Raw genomic sequence first — 23,527 nt, forward strand, 5'->3', positions numbered from 1 at the left:
TTGGAGAAAACAAGTACTGTTGAGATGTATTGGACCTGGCAAATTGTAATGGACATTTTCATTATTTTCTGACATTTTATAGACCAAATGATTATTTGAGCAATTGAAAAAAATCATCTCCAGCCCATTATATTAATCAGATTATTATTTTAAACCAATTGGTACTGTGACATGAGAACATGTGAATTCTAAGCAACATACATGAACAATGGCTGCTCTGTTGGATTGACTGATAGCTGCAGTGCATTTAATGTTGTCATGATGAAGACACAGTACTGTCAAAACTGGTCTCAACAATTTTAAAGGCTGTGAATTAAACCGTGGTTTTACTAGAATATTTCTGATAACGTTTTTTGAGAAGACATGATTTCTAAAAAAAAACATTATGGACACTATCAGATGACCGCTGATAGATTTTACGTTGTGTTTTTTAAATCAGGCATTTTGATATCTGCATTTTTATTGTCAGCTTTCTCTATTTCTTTTAAAGAGAGGTGATTACAATAATTAGCCAATGTACAAAGGTATTTTAGAATTATGAAACCCAATATGTCTCCATGTACTGTCTGTAACACTTTTTCTTTTGTTCTTCTGAGTTGTAGTAAAATTATTAGTCACATACAATCTAACACTCCGACTCCTCTGGCAGGAGCTGTGGCCTCCATGTTCTGGGTTGATGCAGAGCTCGGCAGTGACATCTATTTGGACGGTAAGACGTTTGTAGTTACGTCTGAGTTTGTCACGTTCAGTTGAGCTGCTGCTGCTTGTGTTGGAGTTTTTGTTTAACTTTGGAAAGCTTTGAATCTTTATAAAGAATTAAGTGAAAGATTCCAGCTAGCTGGAGCTTTCCATGCAAATATGAATTAAAAGTGAAGCATCGGAGCCATTATAAATAACAGTCAGTGTTTTTACCTTTTATCCATCTTCGTGTTACTTAACCCGCGGGAATAAAGCATTTGTTCCTGGATTTAAGATACTCTGAAAGGGCTTTAATTTAAAAGAAAAAAAAAGATTTTAACCTGGCGACCTGTCCAGGGTGTCTCCTACCTTCGAGCTGAGTCAGCTGGGATAGACTCCAGCCCCCTATGACCCTTATGAGGATTAAGCGGTGTATAGATGATGGATGGATTTGAACCGTTAAGAGCTGAAATCGCAGCAAAATTCCAAATTTTGTCTGACTTGTGTGTCTTGTTTGTCGGTAGCATCCTGTACTTTCTTATTTATTTATCTGCTGTAGTCGTGTGTGTGTTTGAATGAACGGCGTCATGCTCCTCACACTAAATACTCAGCTGTCCGCTCTGTTGTGACAGGCCAGAAGACCAAAAGTGCTCTTCAAATAATTCTGAGAAAGTGGCTCAGACAGACAAAAGCAAACACCAAAAGGCAACTGCAGTTCAGAACAGAATGTCCCACAAATTGCTGGTGCTGCCTTTGATCCACTAATACTAAATAAAATGTGGTGTGTTTGTTCATCACAGGCATCGTCACTGTCATCGATGCCAAGTATGGACTACAGGTATGTGATTAAAACAATACTTTCAATATCTTGTTCTTGAATAATGAGTTAATGGATTGGATGATTAACAGAAAGTTATTGACAGCAGCTTTCAAGTTCCTAAATGAGATTTTTAATTAAACGCTTTTGTGTTTTAGGCTGTTTTAAAGCTGTCTCCTTGAACTGTGGGGAATTGGGATTGAGGTTTAACAGCCTAAGTGGTTAAATAATGAATCGAAAGTAATGCTTACTTGCAGCCATAATCATATCTATTAACTCCAGCTCCTATTTGTTTCTGTAACTAAACAATTTGGGGCTTTTGATCCAAAATAAGCTGTTGAGATTGTCCGTAACCCGCCTGTGAACAGCGCCAGACCCACATCCTGCCCTCTCTGCGCTGTTTTAAAAGGAACAGGACAAGTGACACCTCGATAATGGGCTCTAATTTGAAGGTGTCACGAAGGCGACACATTTCACTGGCCTAGGTGCTGCTCTGTCCTGAGAGTGCAGGGAGCCAAGATGAAGGTAATCATGACAGAAAGAAGAGGGGATATAACTCATGGTGAAGGAGTAATTGATATCGGAGACGTGACCACTGTAATGGGAGTGTCACATCCACTCACCTGCCTCCCCTCTCATCTGTCTCATCAAATATCTATCTGCCTAAAAATATATCCATATCTCTCTGCCCTCGGCCCTCTGACGGGCCCTTGTTCTCTCGGCGCAGAGGATTTTAAATAAAAGCCGTAATCCGTCATTCTATTAAGTTTTATTTAATACATTTTTGTCCTTCAGCCCCTCAGAGATATAGCCGTGGAGACCCGGGCTAGTGACAGATTCACGTCAGATTGACGCTCAGGGGTCACGATCCAGATTAACGCCTCCTGCTCTGTCTGTTATTACACATTAAAGTGTTTTGGAAAATGCAGCGTCCCCCCGGTGCAAGCGCAGGACACGAGCACAAAATGAAAAGTGATCTCCTGTGGGTTCACGTCTTAATACTGTCTACGCATCACATTTTCTGCTCGTTTTCATTTTTTCAAGCTTAAAGTTGGAAATGTGTAGAATGTTTTCTGTGATTTTTGTGGCTGCATGTGTAAGTTATATCCCTCATCTGGCTTTTTGCAGCAACTGGCAGAAGAAAAAGCAGACGGGCTCGTCAATGAAGCAGCCAGGTACGTCTGAGTTGATGCATTTTTTTCCTATATACAACGCCCTCCATAATTATTGGTTAAGATGTGTCGAAAGCCTTAAAATAAATTCAGTTTTTATTGCACTCTCACACTGAAAATTGTAGACAAATGTAACCTTCAACTCAACTCAAATGAATTGTTGGCAAAAGGGGGTTGTACAAAGTATTAACATCAAGGGTGCTAATAATCGTGGCACCCATGATTTGATGTAAAAGAATTATTTTTTAATGTGGGATTTTTTTCGCCTGTCCAACCTGTGGGAAGAGCTTTGGCCGTGAGCGCACCTTGAAAGCTCACCAGAAAAGCCACCCGGAGGAAAAGCCTGAAAACCCAAGTGCAAAGAGATAATTGAGATGTGGGGACTTTGCAGAAGGTTTTTGAAGATTTTTGTCATGAATTGTCCTTTTTTCTTTTAACCATGGAGATCTCGTACTCCAGCTGTTGTTCCAGATGAGTTGGAAATGGTTTGGAGAATGACATTTTAGCGAGTTTTGGATTTAAAGCCGAGTTTGATTGTGAGCTGTTGAAATGTTTGACAAACCGCAAACCGACGCATCTCCTAAATTGACTAACCAAATGTTAAATCCATCTATTACACCATTTTTTTCATGAAACATAGTTTATTTGTAAAGACATACTGTTTTGATTAACTTTTTAAATGATTTGAATGCACTTGAATTAAAGGTTGAATTTGTGGCCTTATATTATTTAGAAAAAAACTGAATTTACTAGAAGCTAAAGAACACATCTTAACCAGTAATTATGGAGGGCGCTGTATATGTATCATTTCTTTGACAGATTAAACCAATATGCTGATTGGTGAGCTTTGCCCTGTATTCACACATCCGTCACACCAAACCTCATAACTTGCCGTAAACTGTAACTCCTGCCGGTTCGTCTGCCGGTCCGTCTCTTCCGGCAGCTGTGTGGTGGCGTTGCCGCGCTGAACAAATACACAGACGAGAAAAGACCAGTTGGACGACCCTTTGCATTCTTTGTCTTTGTTTGTGTTTTCACCCCTAAACTAAACAATACTCAGCTCCCATTTGAGTTTGGCATCCACTGCCACCCATTAAGACTTGTTGGAAACGTCTTTTCTATGTTGGATTTAGAGTGAACAATTTGACAAGGTGGTATCATCCTTGTTAGTCTTTTTCGATGGGTCGTTTTAATGTTTGAGAGTGTGTTCGTTTACCATGTGAGCACAGTGTTGTGTTTAATGTCTTTTCAGGCAGATTGCTGTCGCTGACCTCACCATTATTAACAAGACAGACCTGGTTAATGAGGAGGAACTAAACCAAGTCAGAGACACCGTCAGGTCAGCGTCCTGTGTTCTAAACTTCTCAGTCATCTGTGGAGTGGATATTAAAAAATGAAGCTGATTTTTTTTTTGTTTCTCTCACATCAGGTCGATAAATGGTCTCGTCAAGATTCTAGAAACCCAGAGATCAAAGTAAGTCCATTTTTCCCCCCTCTCCAAACAAATAAGGGATCATTTTGTGAGATAAGGTTTTTCTGTGACCCTGTTCCATGCTGTGTTCAGCCTAACTGCTGCTTAGATCTTCGTATCAAAGATGTTCAGGCGTGGCATTGCTCTAGAGACACACACACACATATACAAACTGCTGTGCCCTGAGTAAACATCAAACCATCAGTGGTGTCCAATTACCCACAAGCCTTTGCTCTTTGACCCCCGGGCCTTCAGGCCGACACGGTGGCACATGTGCGATTGTGCCCAAATATGTGTGTGTGTGTTTGTGCACCTTCTGTGTTAGCATGTTGTGTCTTATTGAAACCAGGTAGCATCTGGCTAAAGCAAGCAGCATGTATCAAAGGTTGGGTGTGTTTTGGCTCCGCTTTAGCCTCCAACAGGGCCGAGATAAAGGGTGAGCAGATGAAAGACGCTGTGCAGCGAGGGGTTAATCGAAAAAACGTTGCCAAAGCTTTTCGTTCGTTTCATTTGTTTACCTTTAACGTTAGTTTGTGGGAAAAAGTTGCTGAATTTCTCGCTTACTTTACTGTCCGCTACGGTGAGGTTGAATTTAAAGTAAACCGTAAAAAACATGGAAAATAATTTGATCTTCGTTCACAGAGTGGATCTCTCTGAGGTGCTGGATCTGCATTCCTTTGACAGCAAGGATGGAGCAAAGTGAGTTGGTTTTACCCGTTTAAGTTTCATGTAAACAAAATGCATTCATTCATTCATTCATTCATTCATTCATTCATTCATTCAATCAGTGTATGTATTAAAATTCTTTATGTAAGTTATAGGAAATCGACTTCAAAATCAAATCAAGTGTTATCAGTGTACAGGTTCATTCATTCATTCATTCAATGTATGTAATAGAATTATGTAAGTTCTAAGAAACTGACTTCAAAATCAAGTGTTATCAGTGTACAGGTGTAACACAGCTTACAAATGCTGGACGCTGGGAACAATTTGCGATTTAAGGTTTTATATAAATGTTTTTAAAAGCTAGTTTAGTGAATAAAGAAGTCAACATAGTAAACAAAATAAAGGAGTTTAGTCATGTTAGTAAATGCCTCCTGCTTCCTGGGATCTTATTGCAAAAAAATAATCTTTTAAAAATGTAAAGTGCTTAAATCATATCACCTGATTTTAACTTTTGAATACATGAGTCCATGAGCGATGTCCTGAATTCACCATTTTCACATGAATGCCCTAAATTTGGAGCAAGAAAACATGCACTGATCAGATCATTTCATTCAAACATGCCTCTGGAATTCCTTACCTACTTACATATTACTACTTTTTACTTGACATGGACCAGTGTGTTCCCTGGTAACACTGCTCCATTCCTACAGTGTGTACTAACCATCGTGTTTTATTTGAAAACTCAATTTTGTCTCCAGTGACGGCCTTTGTTGCCAACCTGTTGTTGAGCTCTGCACCCAGCAGTCGTTAATACCGTCGCCGACCGTGTTTCTCTCTAATTAACAAACTCCTTTATTGAGCGTCCCCCTGTTACACCACATGACCGTCATCATTTTGTGTCCCCCCGCAGAATGTCATTCTCATGAATAGAGTCGGTGTTCATCCCTTCATTTGAATGAAGCGGCCGCCGTGTTAAAGCTCCCTTACATGCCCCGAGTCAGTGTCTCTGGGCCAGCTGCAGAGGATTAGAGCTGTGTGTGTCCACTGGCTCCCGAGGAGTTCCCCTTGTCCCAACAGATAGCTCCTTTCCCCCCTTGCCTTTGAGAGTCCCGTCCCCTCCTCCCCTCAGTCCCATGCTGGCTGTTTGAAGCGGCCCCCCGCCGCTCTGCCTGTGTGGTACTAACAGCACGCAGGGCTCAAGCAGCTGGACACAACATTTAGCCTCCTTGTGAGGTCACAGAGAAGTGGGAGGAGAGGGGGGAAAGGCGCTGTAGTTTGTTTGGAAGTGGTGGTGGGTGTTCTTTGGGATTTAATTGCCATTTCTAAAATCTTCCTAAGCCCTTTGAGAGTTGTCATTAAGCATTGACACAGCATACAGTGTGTTACCGTGTGAGATGAGATGATAGGCCGCTTTTCTTCTTCAGAAAAGAAGAAAGACGCAGATAAAAGCGTTTAAAAGCTTAAGTGTATTTGTTGCTTGGCTAACTTTATTTCATCCAGGAAAATCTCCCTTATGATGATGACAATAATCGTCTCTTTTTCCTGATGGGCAGTGATAACCAAGAGGAAACATCGTAAAATAGTGACCACAAAATCACAATTACACAGTCAAAATAATCTATATAATTTCAAGTATTATTGGGATGTGATGTAAATGGCAGCTTAGAACCGTGTTTTCCAACATTTAAAAAAAAAAATTTAACATGTGTTTATTTAATCAATCATGATAACAAGACAAATGAAACAGCAGAGTAGCTGGAACTGGACAGTGACAGAACATCAACTATTCGCACTGAAGATGCTAAATCAACATTTGGATTCACTGAGAAGCTTCACCTGAATGTTTTTTGTTTTGTTTTGTTTTGTTTTTCTTTTTTAAATTTATTTTCAAAAAGAACAAACACAAATCAACAAGTTAACAAAGTTGGTCCATTCATGAAAAAGGAGAAGCGCAGCACTCAAACAGTATGAAAATCCACCTAGTGAAACACACACACAAGTCAAATTTCTGTTATGTTACGCTACAAACATGTGTCCAGTTAGTTCAGTTCCAAACTGTATTTAACTCCAAGATGTTCCAGTGGTCTCTTCCATTTCTGCCAAAAAATGTGAAATCTGCCATTGATGTAATGTCCCAATTTTTGAGAGATTTCCATGTAAGAACAGAAGGAGGGTCATCTCCTACCCACTTCACCATAATAGCTTTCCTTGCCAACATTAATAGTGATTGAATCACCTCCTCATGTTGTTTAAGAAAGTTGGGGACACCTCCAAGCAAACATAGCAGTGGATCTACTGACACTTGTTGTCTTATTGCAACACTAATGTTTGTACATATTGCCCTCCAGAATACCTGAATTGGTTTTCCAACATTTTTGACTTGCAAGCCCTTAAAGCAAAGCAGTGTCGACTTGTAAACTGTCACCAGTGGTTGTTTTTATCTATCAATTGTGACCAGCTCAATCAAAAACAATGTGTTTTTTTTCCCCCCTTCCTACTTTCGGGTTTTACAGTCTTGGAAAAAGTAAAATCGTTTAGCAATTTGCAAGAAAAAGAGAGGTTAGAGGAAATTCTTGTTTAACAGCAATTCCCATATCGTTGTGAGGCAGAAGCGCTTCTTTCTGCTGAACCGTTAACGATCTTGTGACTCTTTTGATTTATCTTGGTCCTTTGTGGGTGTCCCAGCCCCCAGGTTTGGAACCGCTGCCGTAAATCCAATCCAAGATAATAAAAAAAAAAAAACACAAGGATAACTATTACCATTACAGACAATAAGTTAATGAAACTAACACTTTAGATTCTTAAATATCCCAGGATGTGAGCTGTCAGGAAATAGAGCACCAAATGATGCTGTTGGTACCTTTGACTGACACAAACTGTAAATGCAGATCCAAAACTCATAAGACAGTCAGCCAAACATGACATTATTTGCAAGAAGTCCTGATGTATTGACAGGTACTTTTGAACAAACACAAATTTTGAGTTTTACTGAGATATTTTAAAAATTATCCAGGTTTACTGAGTCTAGTAAAGATGATGGTCATGTTTTGATCTTTTTTTCTTTCTTTTTTTAAATGAAAATGAGTCTTTTGTGAAATTAAAAGCATGTCATTGTATTTAATAAATCTCTCTCCTCTGAAAGTCTTGCAGAGAAGCTCCAACTTGTGAAATCTACACGACCACATCTTGACAAGGTATTATTTATGCACTCTGAACTGTTGTATTTATTCCTCGTTCTTACTCTTTGTGCACCGCCGAAGAGTTTTTGTTGTTTTGTTTGCTAATTTATTTCAACACATCATTTCCTCCAGGATAAAGGGGGATGCATTCTCCTCAGGCTAGAGCTGGGCCTTGCATTCCCCCAGGCTGTGACGCTGGAGTGAAAACTCCCTCCCTGCCTTGCTTTTTGTGTTGAGGTCAACTTGAAGCTTTTGATGTTTTCTTCTTACAATACAAATAGACTCGATGTGGGTCATACAGAACTTAGACATTGAACCCCCTTCGACTTATGGTGACTGGGTGTTGGCTAGACCGGCTTTAGTCTTGGCTACATGTTATAGCTTTACAGTTTAAACTGAGTCTAGCTGCCGTAAAATCTACCAATCAGACCGTATTTTGCCACCTCTTAGCAGGTGAAACTCACACCGTAGCACTGCAGGAGGAAAACGCAGTCTTGCCCCTGATATCTGGGCATTTGTGACGTCTTTTTAGTTAAGATGTCGCTGAATTAAATGACGCCGTCTCTGTGGGTGTTTTCATCGGACTCCAAATGACTCCTTGCAGCAATTAGGCCTCATATTGTTTTGAGTTGTGCTTTACATCCATGAACTTTTATCACAGGATGAAGAGAGGCGAGGGGTTATTTGTGTGGGTAAATAACGGCATTGTTGTCTGTTTTCTCCCAGGTTCCCTTTCCCGCATGAAGCTCAAATGTCCCCTGAACCCCCTCCCCTACGTTGCTCTTTTCATGTAAATGAGAATGCTGTTTTTCTGTTGTTATACCAAATGACAAGGAAGTGTGTAACCTTAACACTTCAACACAAAACCCCCCCAAATATCTGCAAAGTGCCCTTTTTTTTAATGCTGTAAGGAAGTATGGAGAGGAGGGACTGTATGTGAGAGAGAGCGAGCCAAGCAGTGAGGGGATGTAGGCAGATAAAGAGGGACGGCGCTGCTGGGTTTCAGGTGCCACGTGGAGTCGTGGGTTTCGACGCGTTCGTCGACAAAGTCATCAGCTGGGGCGTAAAAATAACGCTTCTTTTGTTTAGCATTCATTATGACTTTGCCAGTTTCGGTAAATTGAAAATATGTGTGAAAACGTATTTTGAATAAATGTCACCAGATCTCCAAAACATAGAAGCAGCAGTAAATCCACTTATAAAGCAGTACACTTAAAGACATGCTGATAAATTATTTATTGCATGCTATACTGTACTGAACCACATTTTATAGGGAAATCTGGCACTTTTTTCTACACGTGTGTGACTTCTAGAGTTAGTCAGTACACTTCACTTTGAAATTATACAAAAGAACGATATGTAATGTGGGATTTTATGTCATGATGGAGTATTTTCTCCTTCTGGTTTTGCTTTTATTTAAGTGAGTACTAATTTCACCACAGCATCCAAACACTATATATGCTTTCTTCAGTCCTTACTTCACAGTGTTGTATTTCAAAGTGTGTGTTTCAGTTAGTGGCAAATACCATAATTTTCCTGTACATATCCACACATGTTTTGTTATTTTTATTTTGTCATCCTCAGAGTATTTTAACCGTGACGTTTGAAGCGGCTGGAGATCTGTCTGAGGAGGCTCTGAACGCCTTCATCCAGGTAAAAAACACTCTATCACTCGGATCCCTGGTGCCATTACTAATTAGCTCTAATACAACAAAGTCCTTTGAAAAGTAAACACCCATTTTCCACTGTCTCAGGATCTCCTTTGGGAAAAGATGTACTGTAACAAAGAAGGGCAACCCATGACTGTTATCCGGTTAAAGGTACAGCGCAGCACAATAGACGCCCCGGTGGCAGCAGCCATCAATAACGTCAGCTTTATTATCTACATTAATCAGTTCCAAATGCCTCATTCAGTCTTGGTTAATGTGTCACTTGTGTGTTTTCAGGGCATAGTATCATTTGCAGGTAAAGCCCACCAAACGATGCTGCAGGGGGTCCACGAGCTGTACGAGCTGAATGAGACTCCACAGCTTTGGGAGGAGAACCCGCGGATCAACCGGCTGGTCTTTATAGGTGACGACACACACACACACACACACACTTGTTTCACCTCTTTGTATTTACGCAGTTCTAGAAAACCGCTTTGAAGGCAGCCGATGCAATGCGGTGCAATAAATGAATCTTCTATTAGCACTTTCATGTTTACGCTTTTTTAGTGTCTGTGTCACTGAGTGGAACATGTTTTCTGATTTTAGCATAAATTCCAAACATTTTTGGGGTAATGCTTTACTTTATGGGTTCACAATTTCCTACAAATGTCCTTTGAAATTCTACTGGAATGTATGTAATTTGGGAAATATAGACAGTTTTCAGTCAAGTTTGGCTGAACTGCAAAAAGCAAAACTGTTAAATTTGTCTACACCTTGCATGTTTATGTCTGTATGAGTGAGCATGTAGCCACAGTGTGCTAATGCTCCTTTGTCTCCACTCTGTTTTGCAGGTAGAAACCTGGATAAAGACATCCTGCAGGAACAATTCATTTCTAAAGTGATGCTGGGCACAGAGAAAAAATAGCTAAAACTACTAAAACCTCCTGCTTCACATCAAAACCTGTTGATTGTGGAGCTAGAATTGCGGCGCTGGCTATCCGTAAATCTGAGATTATCTTTCAGACATTCATTCCTTTTCTACTTGAGGATGAGGCGTGTCCGAGGATGACTAAGGTAACCGTACTGGTCAACATAGTGGCTGTATATTGTGATGATCCATCACAATCTGCTTTAAAAGCTACAGTAATTAAGAATGTTTGATGTGCTTCTGACCTGGAAAGTTACCAAACGTGACCCCCTAAATAACTAATAATGTTTGCACATACAAAGATGCCACAAAGGCCCAGGACTTCAGTCAATAGAATGCATTTTTAGAAACTCTGCTTTATGAAATCTGCAATATTTAAAGGTTGGCGCCTCCGTGACGCACAAACTGTATCGAGTGTTGATTCTACTTGAAGTATCCCTGCTTATGTTTCTAACTTTTAACACCCTTTATTTTTAAATTATTCAAAATAAAGTTTTCTTCTGAATATAATATACTTTTCTTCAATGCCTAAACTTTTTTTTTTTTTAATTATCAGTACATTTGTCTTTTTGTAGCTGACAACACCAGGTTATTAACATAACAGAGACAAAGTCCCATTGTGTTGAATGGGAAGCTCACTATTATATTCAAAGTGTTCGAAAGGCCTCCAAAAGAATTAACGTCTTAGCTTATGTGTTATGAAAAGCAAACAAAGAGATTTCAATCCAGTAAATAGACTGTGATGATCCTGAAAACATAAGTAAATTGTGATATGTCAGATATTGGAGGCAAAACTTGGCTTATTTAATAGTTTTCACATTAACTACTAAAAACCATTTAACTTACACTGACCCAGCTTCATTTAGAATTTAAGACCTCATCCATTATTAATCTTATTTATCTTTGCAGTTGAGTGTGATGCTCTTACTTACACCTGCAGTTTCAGGGAAGTTTGTGCTTTTAACACTTGACAGATTACAGCTTGTATTTTTTTGGTATCTGTGATTTAAGCCTTTATTGGTGCAGTCATGTGAGAACACAGTTTAGGCTCAGTAGGTCTTGTCAGGTGAGGAAATAGGAGGAGTTTTCCCAACTTGGTCATTTGCAATGGAGATGGTAGCCTATAGCAGCGAGGGTTTTTAGCACATATCCGCCGTTGGAGCGGTTTGCTTTGAGGATGGCTCTGCTTATTCATCCCGGTCGTAAAGCCGAGCTGAACCCAAAGCACACAGAGCGCATCGTGCAGCTGAGCCGTTTCCTACTCGATTCTGATGCTGATGGCCTCGTTAAGGCGAGGATTGCCTCTTTTCTCTGCTGGCTGCGGGAAGCCTCACCACGGCCATTTTCATGGTCACACCACCTGCGGGCATCCAGAGGTGGCAAACTAAACGAACCCGCGGGGGGTTCCAAGAGGGGGGAAGCCTTGGGTTTCTTATCACGGGTTAGGCGTGGTGTTAAAACTCCCGAGAACATCCGACTGTGCTGCTGCATGGTTTGTAATATCAAATGGATTTTTTTTCATTTCCTCTGCCTCCTTCTAACGTCTCCCTTAGTTGCAAATAAACAGCAGGCACAAGCCACAAACTATTTTTATTAACGGTGATCATCCAAAATTTAAAAACCTTGGTAATATGTAGAGCGCATGTGTATGGTGTATTGTCTGATTAGAAAAAGTTGTCAGTTTTCTTCCTGTTTTATTCCATATAAGTCCGTAGCTTGTATAAAAAGATTGTAATAATGAAAAAATACAACATCCCTGAACTTTCTGTGCATGACTCGGCCTTGCGCACATCAGGATCACGCAAGCCCCCTCCCCACCTGTGTGCCTGTTGCGGCTCCCCGCGGTGAGGGGCTACTCTGATAGGTCCGGAGGGTTAATGGGACTGGCCTACAGGGCAGCAGCCTTCTAAGATATAAAGCCTCAGCTCTCACTACAACAGCGAATGGTTTAAGGAGAACCACACGGTCGATGCGCTTTTACGCATGAAACGGGGGGCCTTTTGGTTTTTACGCACGGCAAACCACCAAGGCCTCTTTGGCACAGCACAGCTTTTACGCGTTTTTGAACATTCTTCGTGCGACCATGACTCTCTCCAGTGAATTTGAAGCGTCTCAACACGCTGGATTGCCCGCAGAGGAGGATGAGATTGACATAGTGGGCGACGAGGAGCAGCATGTCCACGGACGGTTATATCGTAATGAGTCCTCTACGGACCCTGGTTCCTCAGCAGAATCTGGCGCTGAATTCGACTCCTCAGAGCCAGAATCCTCCGGAGAAAGTGAGAACAGTTTCTGCGCAGACGCACCGCCGTCCAGGAAAGCCCAGAGCAGCTCGGTGAAGCCCCCCTACTCCTACATTGCCCTCATCACCATGGCCATCCTGCAGAGCCCGCAGAAGAAGCTGACGCTGAGTGGCATATGTGACTTCATCAGCAACAAGTTTCCCTACTACAGAGACAAGTTCCCCGCTTGGCAGAACTCCATCAGGCACAACCTCTCCCTCAACGACTGTTTCATCAAGATCCCGAGGGAGCCTGGAAACCCGGGTAAAGGCAACTACTGGTCTCTGGACCCTGCCTCAGAGGACATGTTCGACAACGGCAGCTTTCTTCGCCGACGGAAGCGATTCAAGAGAAACCAGCCCGAGTTTGGCAAAGACGGACTTATGTTTTATTCCGGCATGAACTGCTACCGGCCGTACGGGCAGCCATACGGCGTGCAGGGCCAGGTCAGCCCCACACCTGCTGCTCCTGTGAGGTACGTGCCTATGCAGGATGGCATCATGATGCCTCCTTCTTCCTACCACCTTTTACCACAAGTTCTGAACAGTCACGGGAAGTGCGGTGGGCCTAAAGACTTCAGAGCGCAGTTGTGCGCAGCAGAACCCGCTGAGCCAAAGCCTGGCCCGCAGGCAAGGTGCTCCTTCAGCATTGACAGCATAATGAGCAGACCCTCTACTATCAGCCAGCAGAACCTAAATCCTCAGCAAAGCGCCCCCAGCGCTCTTGGATACGGTCATCTCATGTCAGGCCCCACTGCTTGTTTGGTACCGACGCTCCTGCAAACTTCCAGGACTCCATTCTGTCCTCCTCCCCTGCTGAGCACTGCTCCTTTAATAAATGAGCATCTCAGACTCTCCTACCCTCGCTGCTGAAGCCATTTGCCTATAAGAAACTGTACAATGTTTGATGCTATGTGAGGATACGTTTGTGTAGCTCATTTCTTACAGAAATAATTTAATTGCATGATATTTATGTGCGTTGAGATTCAAAGTTCTGTCTTCAAAGAGAGCAATGTAAATAAGATGAGTGGTAATATATATTTGTGAAAGTCGCTGCAATAGAAAACCTGCTCGATTCATATGTTTTTTTTTTATTATTGTTATTTTTTAAGTAATGTGACTAAATAAATGTCCGAAAAATAACTTGCGGTTTGTGTGATATGTGGGGCAGTTTGTGGAGTTGTAAAAGAAAGAATATGTTACGGTATGTATAATATACGACTTGTCATTAAAATTTTGTAAGCAGGCCTCATTTTCTATAGTTGGTGTATTTATGTTGGATGTGTATAAGAATGTAATTATTATGGCAAAACTTTGAAAAAAAATGTGTATTAAAACAAATCTCTAACTATCAAATGACTAAAGATTCCACCTCTAAAGTTGCAAACGTCCCTATTGATAAAATAAACTCAGACAAGTGAAGCGCTCGATTTTCTGCATTGAGGCCACTTCACCTTTACGCATTAGACATTTACGCATTTGACGTGTGAGAGAAACATAGGTACATGTGCAGCAACAACCGAACTATTTTTTGGAACAAAATAAGTTTAAAGTCAAGAATTGGCTTTCTATTTAGATAAGTTTTGCATTTCTTTGGTGTTTCATTTAACTTAGAGATAAGAAGTTCTTCCTTTCTGCCTCCAGGGCGCAGTGTTGGCAACGTTTTGGAGCAGGCTCAATGCAGACTGACGGTGACCTGCTGTGATGGGCTTTCCCGTGTTTATAATTACACGACTACATATACTATCTACTTTTGCATTTTTTAAAAAATGACGCAAAATACAATGCAGAATCTGCAGAAGAGCGAGTAAGATGCGTAAAGTTAAAAAAAAAAAAATCCTGAACAAAATTCAGTTCAGATGACACTTTGCTATCAGGGAGGGAAGTTTTTTCTCATTGCATTTCTTACTTTACAAACTATACAAGTGACCACAGGCATGGCTTGTATCTTCACACCGGGACGTGTGGACAGCACAGACACATGCAGTGTCCGGTTGCAGATCGGTCCCGACACAATTCCCCCCCTGCCATCAGTCAGATGTCTATTTTTGGACCGAGGCTCAGCTGATTGTGGGCCTTGACGATTCCGTCCCTCCCTGATTTTTTTCTTCTGCATGTAGTCAGTTGTTCAGGCTTATTAGGAAAAGAGGGAGTTGTCTAACAGCAGAGGAGAGTTTTGGTGACTCTTAAGTTCAGCCAGTACTGAGGGATGCGGCTCTCTTGGCTGAAACATAAGTCGAAGAGGTGAAAATATATTTTTGATTGGGTGTTTCCTTTCATTCTAGCAACTGGGAACAGCGTTTCTCTTGACAGGGTGAGCAGGGTCCACCTTGGTGCTGTCAGTTTCCTCAACTTTTACTCTGTGGTTGGATCCCACCGGTGCGCAACTCCAGACTCAACTCGAGGTAGTTTGATCCTCCCGTTGGGTACCGACGAGGAGGATGGAGACGAGCCCCATCCCGGTGGTGACGGTCCAAACCGCCCCCTTCGACGACCAGCGGCCCGGTACCAACGGGCTGCGGAGGAAGACGGCGGTGTTCGAGGGGAAGAAGAACTACTTGCAGAACTACATCCAGAGCTTGCTGTCCTCCATCGACCTGCGGGACCGGCAGGGCTGCACCATGGTGGTGGGCAGCGACGGCCGCTACTTCAGCCGAGCTGCCATCGAGGTGATTGTGCAGATGGCAGCTGCCAACGGGGTAAGAAAGGAGAGGGCGACCTCCAGTCAGCACACACCCAGACTGTCATGCAGTTGTTCCCTTCTACCAACACGTTAGAAACCAAGTAGAACATCAGCATAGATTGTATGTCTTCATTAGATGCTGCAGACATTTGTGAAATAACTTTAATATACTGGACTGGATGACTCAGTACCAGCAAGGTCAAGCCAAGTTAGATTTCTGCTGCTTATCACTGCAAAGGAGGATCAATACGCTTGCCAAGAATGATAATGAAAGTTCTAACAACAAAAGTAATAACACTTTTTTTAGTCTGAGATGTGTTTGCTGTAGCCCAGCGATTCCCAACCGTGGGCCGGGACCCCCACCAGGGATAGGAGGATGAACCTAAAGAAAATGATTACCACTGAATGAAATAACAACAATTCTGCCACAAGTGATTGTTTTTCAGACTTTTTTTTCTATTCATATCACCTTAAAACGCTCCAAGTATCCAATAGATTATCAAATATGAGCATGAGGAGTGAAAGAACATGTCAGTCACTGCTCTCAAGACAACCTGAACTTTGTTTAAAGAGGTCACGAGCTACAGAACTGAGAGGAGACATGCAAGAATCCACAAGAGACTATTCAGCCACTACATAAAAACTTTATGCAAACATATAAAATCAGAATTTTATATTACTTGTGTGCTCCGTACATGCAACAGTCTGTGATGTTAACACGCAAACTTCTTGTCACTCATCCAAGAAGTGTCAAAGTGTCAACAGCACATAAATGAGAATAGGAAGCCAGAGTGGAGGGGAAGAGGAAAATCCCCACCGCTCTTTTAAAACGCTTTGCTGTGAGATCTTAGTGATTGGTTTGGTCCGTTTCCAAAGGAAAATCTGAAGGGAATATAATTTGTTTTTGAGATCAGTCCGTTTTTTTTTTCTTTCTGCTGGTCCAGCCAAATGACTCTTGGTGTCAGCCTTATCAGCACTTCCATCCATCCTGCTCTATTTTCCTGCCTACGTTTGCCCCCGCCCCCCCACCTCACTGTTCCATCTCTCCAGGGCCAAACTGTACGCGCTGGGGATCCCCTGTCATACTGTATGGCAAAGAACCAAAAGCACAGCAGCAACACTTGCAAACGACAACCCATCCGTTGCATGTCCTTCATACGCTGAGTTAAAAAACAGATTGCATTTCTTTGGGTTTTCCCTCCACTTTCCTCGCCTGTCCTTTATGAAACATCCCGGATGTGAGGAGGATACGCTGATGCCAGGAGAATAAATTCCTCTCCAGTGAGGACACTTTTATTTAGAGTAGCTGATATGCAGGGGAATTATGGGATGCTGGTGGTATTACCACTTTAAAAGTAGCATACAAAGTATAAATAGAGAGTGCAGCCCTGTTATTTAGTCACTCTCTTGGGGGAGATCGTTTGCTTTTTAAAACGAGGGGCTTCAATTATCAAGTGTAGAATGATCGGATGCTTCTGGCCAGGGTTACTGTCAGTTAAACTGTGCTCTTGAGCGTTTTCAGGTCATGGAAGAGGGAAATTAGTGTTTATTTTAGAAGTTACACAATAGGATATCCCACCCTGGAGTGATTAATGACTGACACTGCTCCTCGCTAATATCTGCTGTGCAGATTGGTCGACTGGTAATCGGCCACAACGGCCTCCTGTCCACCCCTGCCGTTTCCTGCATCATCAGGAAGATCAAGGCCATTGGCGGGATTATCCTCACTGCCAGTCACAACCCCGGAGGCCCCGGTGGAGACTTTGGAATCAAGTTCAACGTGGCAAATGGAGGTGAGGGCTGTGAATGCGTGTGTTAAAGGTCATACGTATACAGGTTTGGGACCATTTGTGAGTCAATATGTTTTTTTTTATTGGTTAAAAAAGGATAATAATGTGGGTTCAGTTTCCAGGTATCAGTGAATGTCTTTATTTCGTTGGCTGGCAGGCCCATCTACAGACACGGTGATGGAGCGGATCCACCAGGTGAGCAGAACTCTTGAGGAGTACGCCATCTGCCCCGATCTCCGCATTGACCTGTCCAGGATGGGAAGACAAGAGTTTGACCTTGAGAACAAGTTCAAACCTTTCAGAGGTACAACACTGGTGGATGCTGAGGCACAACTTTTATCTATCATGTTGAATTGAACAATAGTAGACTGTATATGAGCATGAATATTGGCTCATACTTGTAGTTTAAAGCTGCACATTTCTTCTGTATTCTCTGAACTGATTCCCTCTCAGTTGTGTGCCCCTTTTTTCTTTAATACGCAAAGGCATATTGTCATCGTTTACTATTTCTCCTGTGTTTCCAGTGGAGATTGTAGATTCAGTTGAAGTATATCTGCAGCTGCTGCGAAACATCTTTGACTTCACCGCCATTAAGAGCCTTCTCACAGGACCAGATCAGCTAAAGATACACATAGACGCCATGAATGGAGGTGAGCTCATCCTCCCCTCATATCATACCTGAGCTACTGTTAATGTTAATCAAGGTGATTAATCTGACCTCTCCTGTCCTGCTCGTTGTGTTACAGTGATGGGCCCCTATGTACGTCGGATCCTGTGTGATGAGCTGGGAGCCCCGGCTAACTCTGCTGTCAACTGCGTCCCTCTGGAGGACTTTGGCGGTCGACCTCCTGAGCCCAACCTGACTTACGCCACCTCTCTGGTAGAGGCCATGAAAGGAGGCGACTTTGGCTTTGGAGCTGCGTTTGATGCAGATGGGGTAAGGCGACTGCTATCGGTGTTTCCCCAGAACTGACTATATAGAACAGGGGTGTCCAATCCTGGTTCTCGAGGGCCACAATCCTGCATGGTTTAGATGTGTCCCTCTTCCAACACACCTGATTCAAATGATCAGGATCGTTATCGGGCTTCTGCAGAGCTTGATGATGAGCTGATCATTTGAATCAGGAAGAGGGAAACGTCTAAAACATGCAGGATTGTGGCCCTCGAGGACCAGGATCGGAGACCCCTGATATAGAACAGTATGCTCGCACTGCAGCAAGATGTTAGTACAAAACTGCACATCCTGCAAAGTTATTGGTTGCACAGTGACATCTGTTTCTGACTTCGGAGTTGTCTGGGATGCATTTAACGCAGTCTTGAGGGGACGGCTACTTCAGCTTTGTAAAAAAATTGGCCTCGATGAACCAGTTAAATTGAAATAAGACACTTAAAAGTTCGAAATGACCAACATTCTTCCCCTATAAAGCTTATTTGCCCTGTCTGGAGCTAAACAACACTAGCATGATGAAGAAGGGATTAAACTGCTTACTCACAGAGTTAAATGAATACAAAAAAATCTAACGCCATTTACTGTATACGCAAGACTGAAAAAGAACTATTTACAGAGAAAATGGACATAAATAAGGTCTCTCAGAACTTTTATTAGGAACTCTACCTCATGGGAGAAGCTTCGACAGAATCATATGAGCAATTCTTTTCAAATTGGCCCAGATTTCCTTGAAAGGGAGATCACATTCGATGATCAAAGATGCACTGAAAGACTTCAGGGCAGGAGGGACTCCTGGAGATGATGGATATCTATTAAAGTTTTATTTTTTATGCACACATAAAGGATTACAGGGTAATGAACATTTTTAAAAAATCTAAAATGTTCAAAGGCGTGCTTGTTACTGAAACATTGGTTTCTTGATATAAAATGTTGAAGTTGTGCAAATCTTATTATGTGATGACAAGCCTAAATACTGTATTTATGGTCCCCTTGCTTCTTATGCATCACTTTGTGCCATAAAATAATAAAGTTTTAAGTGCTATGTGGAATCTTTATGTTAAAAAGATGCTTTTTAACATTATTATTATTATTATTTTTTTACAATATTTGCATACTGTGGAAATCATCGGTCACTCAGCAAAACATTCATCCTTTCATTCTTTCAATTTTTTTTTTCTTTTTACTGTAAAGAATATTATTTATGTTGTTATGTCGACTCCACCCATAGATACCAGAGGGACCTTATTTATTTTTTATGTGTTTTTGTTTGCATGTCGATAGCAGGATAAGGCGATGGGGCCAAATAATAGCGTGTCCATGATGATCCAACAAGCAGCTCACTTTTTCCACAGTGTCATCCAATAGACATTTATACTGTATACACACACACACACACTAACACACACACACACACACACACGTAGAGACACACAATTAGCTTAGCATCAGGAGAATTACATCATATCTGCCCTGTTTCTCCTACAAGGATCGGTATCTTCACAGTGATTACCACCAGTCTTTACAATCTTTCTTGTTGTTTCATAGCACTGAAACTTCTAACTTTCAGAACTCAACAGTAATAAGGAGTGCTGGAAAAAACCAAGTACTGAGTAGTTATTTGTAGCTCATATTGTTCCATATTTTTATGAATCTTAGCTGGACAAATTCTCAGCCATAGTACCTTGAAATTATAGTAAAAACCCAAATGTACAATATACTTACAACTTTTTGTTCCATTTAATACCACATGCTCTGACCTTAAAGGTGATGTTCTGTGCTATTCCATATTTAGTTATTATAATAAATGCCATAAAAAAAGACCAAAGCCATCTATAACCATCGTGCTGACTGCCGAAGCACCATGTCACCTCTTCATCTGTGGAGTCCACAGTCTGGAGGATGTGGAGGCTGTTGAAGCTAAAACTGGGCTTCTACTCAACCAAGCACCAAGTTGAAATCAAGCTGGACCAAGAAATGACAGAACAAACACTAGAAAAACAATCTCCGAACCAGCGCTGAAGGATGAACCAGCCTCTGACTTTTAGGAGCAGGAATCCTTCACCTGTCTAGAGCCACCTGTCTCATCTTCTTTAGTGACCTCTCTGGCTGAAGAAGATGAGAGCTCAACCTCCACATCTGGAGCAGAGCAATAACGATGAAGACATCCTGGAACCTCTGAAGACCTTGGACCCATCTCTGGAGGCTGGCCCTGACACAAAGTAGAAGTTTTATGTGGATGTGCTTGTGGAGTCACTGACTTTGCGGATCTTCCGCTGGCAGACTTTCAGACAACTTTGACGAGATCTATCTGTGGCTGTTGCAAAAAGTCTGGGCAGAAGTCCAGGACGAGGGCCGTAACTTCCACAAGTACAAGGTGAAAAGGCTGGACAAGGTGGAACAGTGCTGCACACTATGTTCTGAATGCCTTGTTAATGGGCTGCCCAAACATCGACAACGAGATAATGTCCAAGAGGCAATGTGGATACGGTCGAAGAGGTATCAGGCCAAGAAAGCGAGGATTCATCTTGTCGTGCAGCTGTTTGTCTTGACTGGCATCGATAAATAGCTTCACTTGAACTGTGACCTTCATTGTGAAGAGTGCAGCGTTATAAAGAGTTGAACTATGTTGCTGCAAATATTCACCTCAGACTGAACTCCTGCTGATTCATTTTCATTCAGGTCAAATTCTTTGAAGAGCAAAATTTCATGTTGTTTTCCAGCCGTAATTTTAATTTTTATCTTTGCATAGATTTGAACCACAATGAAAGATGAAGTACTGTTAAAAAAAATGTGTTCTTACAAAATATCAAAGCATTTTATTTAGCAAAAGGGCTTCTAACAAATCAGTCTTGTTCTCACCAACTCTGTGAAAAATGGATTTAATCATGAAAATAAAAAAAATGCAGCTGATGTTCTACTTTTATAACTGATAACTTTATTTATTTAATTTTGCCTTAAATCCCAGCTTTTTAAATCATCTGCTGAGGTTTTTGGATTGAGCAGCAGCTCTGCTCCAGTGAATGTTGTTTCGATAAAAGTCCCAGAATTCGGTGAAGAGCGACACATTCATGGATCAGATCTGTTAGTTTCCTCAGCAGATTGTTCAGGTGTGACAATGAGGAAGGACTAACAAAGACAGACATTCAGTGACTGTTTGATTTGATTTAGCTGCAGTTTAAAGTTACAGCTTGATGAAAGGTGAAAGCTTGGAGCATTTGTCAACACTGCACTAAAGAAATATATCATTTATATATGTTTCATGAATCTGAGGTCTTTGTGTTTAATTATTTCTGAATAGAAAATAATCTTTTGTTGCCTGTGTCTGATGAAAACCACATTTTTCCACATTTTTCTCAGTCTTCCATCACAAAATACATGACATTTGTTTGCAAATCAGTCGAGTTCAGTCTTATTGGAGGCCTCTCTCTAACTCCACAAGATTTAAAATGTGCTTCATGATGTTGTGGTGCTTTCAGGACCGCTACATGATCCTTGGAGAAAACGGCTTCTTTGTGAACCCAGCGGACTCTGTTGCCATCATGGCCGCTAACCTCTCCGCCATCCCCTACTTCAGACAGCATGGCGTCAAAGGCTTTGCCCGAAGTATGGCCACCAGCGCCGCCCTTGACAGGTACAACACACACTCAGTCACTCAGTAGGTCTTGTCACACAACCCGCCTTTTGCTCCACACACTTCTGCTGCAGCCCAATCTCTGGAGAGGGACGACACCCGCTATGAATAAAACTTTGAGATCACATACACGCCTCCCCCCCGCCGCCTCTTACACACACACACACATTTACTCACCACCTATAAATATTGTCCGTTATGTAAGACCAGAGCGAGCTGAGGGTGCTGAGTGAGAGGATGTGATCACAGCTAAAGTCATCCCCGTTAACATTGTTCCCGTAGGAGGGATCCCAGCACCGCACACCCCCGAGGCTTCAACAGAGCAGAACACTGTCATTATACACACTGAGGTAACCAGTTAAAATACACTATAGTTAGTCCAGACTACGTATACTGCATGTGTGTACTTGAACACAGTACTGTTGTTCCGCTGAATTCAATACCTATGAGCATTTTCTCCATAACATATGTTTAGACTCCATGAAACATACTCAGATCACTTCAGGTGACTTGTTGCTATGTAATTCAAACATGTGATAAGCTTGTTTTATTATATTCTGGATAACAGATCTCAAAGAAGTAGAAAACAAGTACAAACAAACCCCATTTTGACCTCCTATCTGTAGTTATTGTTCTTTATGATAGCTTGACCTAGACTATGAACACTTTCCTACTATCTGAAGAAGGCTGAAAGTTGTCTTCATAACTACTAGAACATAAGTGCATGTGTGTGTTTATTGCTATGATAAACAGGTGTATGTTCAAGTATGATCACATAAGTCACACTGTACCTTATAGCAATTGTATGACATGTTCTGATGCAGGTTTAACTCGTCAAAGTACATTTATTGGAGGGAATATTGATGCTACTGCTGCTAGCACCACATGGAGAGTTCATATATTATATAGAATTGCAACTTTATTAACTTTTCATTATAATAATGGCAGTAATGAACCTTTATTACATATTGGATAAGATTAGACGACTGACATTGTTCAGTTAAAGTCACTATTTGGCCACACATGTTACTGTCAGCTCATTTATTGTATACTTATATATTATATATGCAGAGATTCTGCTGTCTACATACATACAACATACAAAGACCACATCGCCTCGCCAGCATAGTTACATGTATCTGTCACCATGTGCGTGATTGAACGTGTGTGTGTGTGTGTGTGTACATTACTATGTGTTAACACTGGCAGGCTTTAAGGAAGGGACCTCACTGCCAATCTTTAGTCTCTCTGGGTTTCACGGTTACAAGTGATGCTTAGATATGTGCAGTGGGATGTTACATCAGAGAATTATTGGTTGTCTTTATTTGTGTAGTGACTCCTACACACACTCAGGCACCGGACACACACACACACACACACACACCCACACACACACACACACACACCGTCGCTTTTGTGTGGTGTTGCTCTGTTCCCTGCCTAAGGCTGTGTCTCATGATGTTGAAACGTAATGATCAGGCTAAAAGAGCTGCTTTAAAGGTTTGCACACACACACACACACAAACACACACACACACACACACACACACACGCACACACACTGAGATCTGAGAAACAAATGTCACATGTCCCACTACAACCTTGAGCCGTGGACCTTTCAGGCATCACACGC

The 23,527-nt window shown here is 41.7% G+C and overlaps 3 protein-coding genes across 3 annotated transcripts in view; all 3 read left to right on the top strand.

The window, feature by feature from the left end:
- cbwd (COBW domain containing) overlaps window positions 1-11,070 on the top strand; it is a 16,132-nt gene extending 5,062 nt beyond the window's left edge. The window contains exons 6-16 of the mRNA XM_008284057.1: window positions 650-709; window positions 1,479-1,516; window positions 2,624-2,670; window positions 3,920-4,006; window positions 4,097-4,141; window positions 4,781-4,837; window positions 7,947-7,998; window positions 9,568-9,636; window positions 9,738-9,803; window positions 9,930-10,056; window positions 10,484-11,070. Coding sequence (XP_008282279.1) covers window positions 650-709; window positions 1,479-1,516; window positions 2,624-2,670; window positions 3,920-4,006; window positions 4,097-4,141; window positions 4,781-4,837; window positions 7,947-7,998; window positions 9,568-9,636; window positions 9,738-9,803; window positions 9,930-10,056; window positions 10,484-10,557 — 722 coding nt within the window. The 3' untranslated portion in view covers window positions 10,558-11,070. The remainder of the gene's footprint in view (window positions 1-649; window positions 710-1,478; window positions 1,517-2,623; window positions 2,671-3,919; window positions 4,007-4,096; window positions 4,142-4,780; window positions 4,838-7,946; window positions 7,999-9,567; window positions 9,637-9,737; window positions 9,804-9,929; window positions 10,057-10,483) is intronic.
- Window positions 11,071-12,643: 1,573 nt separating this feature from the next.
- foxd5 (forkhead box D5) lies at window positions 12,644-14,088 on the top strand. Its single transcript, XM_008284058.1, has one exon. It carries the CDS (start codon window positions 12,644-12,646, stop codon window positions 13,712-13,714), a length of 1,071 nt encoding a protein of 356 aa, XP_008282280.1. The 3' UTR covers window positions 13,715-14,088.
- Window positions 14,089-15,024: 936 nt separating this feature from the next.
- pgm5 (phosphoglucomutase 5) overlaps window positions 15,025-23,527 on the top strand; it is a 28,638-nt gene continuing 20,135 nt past the window's right edge. Inside the window, exons 1-6 of the mRNA XM_008284059.1 lie at window positions 15,025-15,540; window positions 17,155-17,317; window positions 17,472-17,618; window positions 17,839-17,964; window positions 18,061-18,251; window positions 21,740-21,894. Coding sequence (XP_008282281.1) covers window positions 15,283-15,540; window positions 17,155-17,317; window positions 17,472-17,618; window positions 17,839-17,964; window positions 18,061-18,251; window positions 21,740-21,894 — 1,040 coding nt within the window. The 5' untranslated portion in view covers window positions 15,025-15,282. The remainder of the gene's footprint in view (window positions 15,541-17,154; window positions 17,318-17,471; window positions 17,619-17,838; window positions 17,965-18,060; window positions 18,252-21,739; window positions 21,895-23,527) is intronic.

Source organism: Stegastes partitus, unplaced genomic scaffold (genome assembly GCF_000690725.1).
Source record: "Stegastes partitus isolate 25-593 unplaced genomic scaffold, Stegastes_partitus-1.0.2 Scaffold341, whole genome shotgun sequence".
Lineage (NCBI taxonomy): Eukaryota > Metazoa > Chordata > Actinopteri > Pomacentridae > Stegastes > Stegastes partitus.

Bases quoted from the DNA above. Each gene is read 5' to 3' on its own strand.
- foxd5 (XM_008284058.1), top strand. From the start codon at position 12,644: ATGACTCTCTCCAGTGAATTTGAAGCGTCTCAACACGCTGGATTGCCC.